General features: G+C 37.3%; 1 protein-coding gene across 1 annotated transcript; it reads right to left on the reverse strand.

Annotated features, from left to right (window-relative positions):
* Positions 1-4,671: 4,671 nt before the first annotated feature.
* LOC132190960 (uncharacterized) lies at positions 4,672-6,609 on the reverse strand. The gene is made up of 4 exons (XM_059605984.1): positions 6,268-6,609; positions 5,594-6,175; positions 5,186-5,506; positions 4,672-4,803 (listed from the first exon to the last, which is right to left on the reverse strand). The coding sequence occupies exons 1-4, from the start codon at positions 6,607-6,609 to the stop codon at positions 4,672-4,674; spliced, it is 1,377 nt and encodes a 458-aa protein (XP_059461967.1).
* Between the last annotated feature and the right edge of the window lie 320 nt (positions 6,610-6,929).

Raw genomic sequence — 6,929 nt, forward strand, 5'->3', positions numbered from 1 at the left:
TAGACTTACTATATAGACTTCATTCTATGGTCAGGTGTGTGTGTAGGGGCCTTGGATCTAGTAGTTTTTGTGACCAGCACAATACTTGAAAAAATAAAAAATAAACTCGCGCAAGCCTACAGCCTACTCCTTGCAATTTTTCTTTTTTTTCTTAAAAAATTTATTTCTTATCTTTTAACCACTCATTTCTTATCTTCTATTTCCAATTTTCCACCTTTCACAAGACGAGATTCCTCACTTCTCATCAGACTCACCTTCTCATTTTCTATTACCTTCTCATCTCCTCTCACCTCTTCTCTTCCCATCTCAAGACTCAAGCCTTCAAAGTTCAAACAAATGAACAATCAAACATGAAACATTCACTAGGACTACTACTACACTCACAGATCGCCTCTCCTCTCGGTATTTCCACACATGGTGCACACCCAAATGCATTTTCTCTTTTTTCTTAGGGTTAAACTGTTGAAAAGAAAATTTTCCCCCATTTTCCCTTGTGCAATGTGCTTGTTGTGATTTAGGGTATGTTGCCGTTTTAGAATGGATCAAACTAAGCAAGTTTTTTATTTTTTTTTTAAGAAAAAAAGTGACATATTTAGTTTTGTGTAGGAAACACAATTTATTTATTTATTTTTTTTAAATTTTTGGGGGTGCCGTGGGTTACGTTGGGTAAGAATTTTTTTTTTTTATTTTTTTTTTTTTAAATCTTCGACATTCCCAAAAATCAACATGGCTCCGCCACTGTATATTTCTGTTACGTATATGTTAATAACTTAATAATATGACAGCATTTTTTTTAGGGAAATTGTATATAAAATCCTTAGGTAAACGCGCCTTTTTTAAAAACTCCCTGGGTTTTTTTTTTCGAAAATTTACTCCTTGGGTCACTCGAAATTACTAGAAACTCCATACCGTTAAATTTTGGTAACTGCCGTTATTTGAATGAAACGAACCGTTTCACTTAAGTCCACCTAAGTGGAATTTTTGTATCCTACGTGTTCACATTGGACACGTAGGATATAAAACTCACCGTTTTGGACCATCCAAAACGGTGCGTTTTATATAACTTGAGGGGTTATTTTTTGAAACCCATTCGGACCATACGGACCATACGAAACCCACCCGATAGAACCAGCGGCGAGCCACCGACGCAGTAGACGCCACCGACCCAGACCCCGCCGGCGACAGAACCACCGGAGACGGAACCCACCGGCGACAGAGGCCACCGGCGACAGTACCCACCGTTTGGACCATCAATTCCGGCGTCACTTTTCCGGCTAGGTTTCCGTCGATTCACAATATTTTGAATTGGAAAAATCCGGTTTCGACGAAGGTATTTTCCGAAATTTCTCTGTGGGTTTTGTTGATTGACTGAAATGGAAGCCTTTAATAGTTGTGTTTTGAATTTTCTTGTTGTGTTGGAAGCTTTTGGTCGAAACCCCATCCCCAACCATTTTTTGTCCAACATCTGTCGAATATTCCACTTTTGAGCCAATATTATTGTTGATTGGCAGTGGGTGTGGTCCACCTTGGTTGTGGTCCTGGAAAGAGACTGGTTTTTTTTCGTGTGCACTGGCAAGTTGGTCAAGGGGGATTGTTTGATCTGTATAATTATTTATTTTATTTTGTTGCTTCTCTACTCAAATGGTGGATTGCCGAGGACATGAAAATAGGAATTCTTTGTGCATAGTTTACGCCAGTTTCATCATTCTACAATTGAGCAGTATTTTTTTTTTTTTTTTTTTTACCTAATAGTTCATGCCATACTTTTCTATGCATGTCTTTGTTTTTAGGTCCTCCAATATTGTTGCCACCTTTTTTAGTTGATGAGAAGAAAGGTCAATTATTGAAAGAAATGTTAATCATATTAGTATTAACATTTGGAAGAAAAGTATTTTTCAATGGAGAAAAAAGTGGTATTATTGTTGGGATATGATAGATTGTGGTTGGTTGGGTTTTAATGACTTTGTAAATTTTTTTAGGGAAGTTTCATCATTCTACAATTGAGCAGTATGATATATGTGGTTGGATGCTATGGCTAATTTCTTCTTATTGCATGCTTGGTTACACTGCATATTTGCATGTTTGTAGGGAGCCCTCTATGCTCATATACCATCTCTAGCTACTACACTAACAACTTAGTATTGTTTAGATTACAAATTGAGCAGTACTATTTCTGTAGGGGAATCACATTTTAAACAATGTGATTATCTATCGGTTAGGGTTTAGGGTACATTATTTTTCCAGTATTGTTTAGATTACAAATTGAAGTGAGAATAATCTTTTGGCAAGCTTGATTTTATTTTTCTTTTATGAGATTGATTATTCTCTCACATGTCAGTTATATATTGTTAGGTTCATATTATAAGATGAACAGGAGGAAGAAAGATTTCGGGATAGGAGACAATGAAAGCGAATTCTACGATGGAAAGATGAAAAAGGTTTGTGAATTTTAATTAGTGAAACCCATTAGGGAATTGTGATTACTTCTAATAATTGTGGGTTTCACCGTAGAAGGAGCAGTCAATGTCGTCGGCATCTATGACATCATCGGTGAAAGAGGATATGGAACCTGTGCAGTGTAGGTGCGGACATACAAGCCCAATTATAACATCCACTACTATAAAAAATCCTGGGAGGCGATTCTATGGGTGTGCTATGTATGACCGTAAAAAGGTATTTGAATTTGGATAATTTGGTTTTACGAAATAGTTATTACTTTGTGCTTGTTCGTAATTATCAGATTTTTTTTTGTGTAATTACAGAAAGCTGGCCAATGTCCTTTTTTCCAATGGTATGACAAAGAAACTTGTGCTCGCGGAAGGGATGTCCTACCTGCGCTGTATAAACAAGTTCATTCCCTGAAATGTGAAGTGTCATTACTTAGGGGCAAACTAAAGATCCAAACATATTTGTTGGTTTTTTTGTTGGTGATTTGTGTACTGTGGATTTGTCTAAGGTTGATGGGGCATTGAGGCATGGGAATGAGGCAATTAGATTATTATCAGTGAAATAGACTATCTGTTTTGTTGTTGTCAAGGATATTGTTTACTTACCTATGTTGTCCACGTGGATATATGGTTATGTCTTCTATGTAACAATTACGTAAAAATCCTGCTTGTTCGTAATTATCAGGTTGTTCGTAATTATCAGGTCGGCTGATTACTTTTATGGAACAACTATTTCCATGCATTAGTTTTATTTGTATGCGACAATTTATGATTATTTGTATGTTGCTCTTAAGTCTGAAATATTGAACCCTACAATATAATTTGCAGGCATAATTAATTTTATCCGTCCACTAATACAATCTGGAATTGGTAATTGTCATGACGAAATTTAAAAATGTAATTCAATAACTAACAGTACATGTTTAATGCTTAATGAACAACATTGAAGCTAACAAGCACATAAAGTCCCAAAATGAATACCCCAAATGTTTTTATATTACAAACATAAAACCAAAAAAACCCGACATATCACTTGATTATAAAATGGGTATGCGGGAAAAAGGCACTATGAAGAGATGTGATAAGTTTCAGCTTGTGATCATTGCGTGGCACTACTTCCACGGCTTCTTAGTACACGTGTACTACCACGATGTGATGATTCCGCTGTTGCTTCTGCCTGTGGTTCATGTTGGGATCCAAAGGATGCGTTAACAAAAATAATAATTATTTGCAGATACCAAAAAAAAAAAAAAAAAAGAAGAAAAAAGAAGAAAAACCGGAAATCAGTGTGAATATTACAAATTAAGCACAAGTATATGAGTTTTTTAAGTACAAAAAAAAACTGCAGACTAATTTACTAAATTAAATCATCAATTGCAAACATTCAGATATTAGTGGGCAGCTATGGAGTCATCGGGAAATAACAGTTTTGTTAATAAAAAAAAAAAAAATAAGAGTTTAAAAACTTGAATTTTACCTGTGACTGAGTAGCCCTACGTGTACGCACAGTTGGCTGTGATGACTCGTGGGCTTCTGCCGCTGCCTATGATTCATGTTGGGATCCAAAAAATGCGTTAAAAAAAAAGGGGGAGGGCGCGGGGGAATCATCGTGAAATAAGAGTTTTCTTAACCACAAAAAAAACTTGAATTTTACCTGTGCCTGAGTAGCCCGCCGTGTACGTACACTTTGCTGTGATGACCCGGGGACTTCTGCCTCTGCCTGTGGTTCATGTTCGGATCCAAAAAATGTGTTAAAACAAAAAAAAAAATGAGACAAATGCTTATTCACCATATGTAAAACTTGATAGAACATTCAGATATCATGATTCTCGCTTATAGATGGACATCAAGTAAATAAGTCAACATCTATTTCCTACAACATAAGCATCAAGTTTAACTCAACAGTAAAGCTGTCTAGAATATACCCATGTAAGTAACTCAAAATACAGCAACCTTAGTAACCCAATGAGCATGTTTAAAAAACTAAAAAATATTTTCTAATTCTAATAGCCAAAACAACCCTTTATTTCAAGTAATTTCTATTCCACATGTAGCTTCCATAGCTTCATCTATGTACCACAACAAACCAATATAACCAAGCATTCTTAAGATACACCCTTCAACAACCAATAACAAGAATTATTTTTCATCTTCACAATCCAACTTGTAATAATTTATCCAATCAAGTAACAACACTTCATCACTCACAAAACAATAAGAGATATCATGCCTTAATCAAGGGAAACATCCTCAAACCACCAAACAATTCAATCAAAACACCCATTTTCCATCGAAAACTCCACCAGAAATAACCCCAGAAATCCGTTACTTTCGCTTTTTCAGTTTCAGCCAATGTCTACAAATATCCAAGAAATCAACCCACAAATTTGTGTTCAACTCTCCCCAATCGGTATGGACCAAGAACTAAAACTTCATTTTAGCCATAAAACAAAAATCGGAAACCAACCCAAAACTAAACCATAATCTGTTAAACACAAATCAGAACATCAAAACAATGTCCATAAATTTCAGCATGAGAACATTCCACTAAATTTGGCCAAAACAACAACTAAATCAGTTCCATTGCTAAACCAAAAACTTACAAAAATCTACACAAAATTTCCAACACCCAATCAGAATCAGAGAGACAATCCAACAAGATCTACCTACAAAATTTAATAATTATTATATTACTTGTACAATAATAATTAAGTTAACAAATGTTGGAATTGTTTTACTTGTGCTTGAGCAGCATCTTTTTTCGGCTTATATTTCTTTGGTTTCCACCTCTTCCGATCCGGGTTCAAAGGTAAATGACAACCTTTATAATTATGCCCTAAACCCCCACAATTTCCACATTTAACGATATATCCACTACGGGTTAGCTTGTAGGGGTTAGTCGACTCATCTACATCTTTTCGCCTACTAATCTTTGGTCGACCAGGAGCCCTTCTAATGATAGGTGGCTGGATTTCATCGCATGGATCATCAGCTGGCCATGTCTGCGGACCTTCCATGCCATAAACTCGAGCTGCATATCCTTGCATATACTTGTCCATCTTGTAATAATCATCCAAATAATCCTCTGGTTTTTGTTTATGCATGTAAATTGCAGCACAAGCATGTGAGCAAGGGATCCCACTCACCTGCCATCTTCCACATGTGCACGTGCGATGATCTAACCGGACTAAACGCCGTGGCTCGTATATGTGCTCGATCTCAAACTCCAACTCATTCTGCCACCGACTAATACAATTCCTTGCATCGCTTTTTGACCTCTTCAATTTTTTCTGGATCTTTGGGCATATTGTGTAGTGCGTCGACCGGATTCCATTCCTTTTCTGCTGGAAGCGTGCCATTATTTGCAGACGAATTTCTTCAAGCATAGTCAGTATAGGCTTAATCCTAGCTTCCTTAATCCACGCGTTAAAGCTCTCAACCAAGTTGTTTAATAACATATCACTTTTGGTTTGGCAGTTGAAAGCATGTCTGGACCATGATGCCTTAGGTACACCACTAAGGTAATCGTGTGCACCTTTCTCCATTGACATTATATTCCGCATGTGATGGTCAAAGGCATAAACATTGGAGGCACGTGCAGCCCCCCACAACTCATCCTTCATAGCTTTCCTTGTGTAGCCTTTCGCTTTGAGGTTCGCATGTAGGTGCCGAACACAAAAGCAATGCTCAGCGTGTGGCAACACAGCCTTAACTGCAATTCCAAGCCCCTACACACATAAATTTATGTTAAATTATATGTAATAACATAAAGGAATAAAATAATACAATAAGAACATAAATAGTATTTTACACCAAATACCTTCTGTCTGTCAGACATTATAGTCCAACCAAGTCCGCCATCTGGCCCGCATAAGTCCTCAAATAAAATGGCAATAAACCACTGCCATGAATCTCTTGTCTCTGCCTCGGCCACAGCAATTGCAATAGGGAACATATCGTCGTTGCCATCCTTGCCTATGGCACACAACAATTGCCCCCCATAGTCCCCCTTCAGATGACAAGCATCTAAACAAATTATGGGCCGACACCCATGTATGAACCCCTTCTTGCATGCATCAAGACAAATATACATCCTCTGAAAGAATGCTCCATCTCTGTGTACAAAAGCACTACTACCAGGGTTGGTGCTGAGTATTGCCATTGCATATCGCCGTGTGAGGCGCTATTGCTTAGAGTGCCTACCAAAAACTTGATGTAATGCCTCCTTCTTCGCTCTATAGCAACGATCAATAGGAACATCGACGTTAAGGTCTCTCTTCACCCTCTGTTTCAATGCATATGGTGTCCACGTGGGGTCATCCTTGAAGTCCCTCTTATAAGTACGAACAAGATACTCAACATCGAATCTAGAGTTTTCGTACTGATTACCACAAATATGAACCGGGTAGTACGTCTTAATTTGAAAACAAGTCCTGGTAGCATCACTAGAGGCATGAATCCTCCATGAGCAATGCTCTAATT

The sequence above is a fragment of the Corylus avellana genome, chromosome ca8, assembly GCF_901000735.1.
Source record: "Corylus avellana chromosome ca8, CavTom2PMs-1.0".
Lineage (NCBI taxonomy): Eukaryota > Viridiplantae > Streptophyta > Magnoliopsida > Fagales > Betulaceae > Corylus > Corylus avellana.

Coding starts and splice junctions, on each gene's coding strand:
- LOC132190960 (XM_059605984.1), bottom strand. CDS start 6,609: ATGGCAATACTCAGCACCAACCCTGGTAGTAGTGCTTTTGTACACAGA. Junction 5,507..5,593: donor GCACATGTGGAAGATGGCAG/GTGAGTGGGATC, acceptor GATTATTACAAG/ATGGACAAGTATATGCAAGG. Junction 4,804..5,185: donor AAGATGCTGCTCAAGCACAA/GTAAAACAATTC, acceptor GGATATTTGTAG/ACATTGGCTGAAACTGAAAA.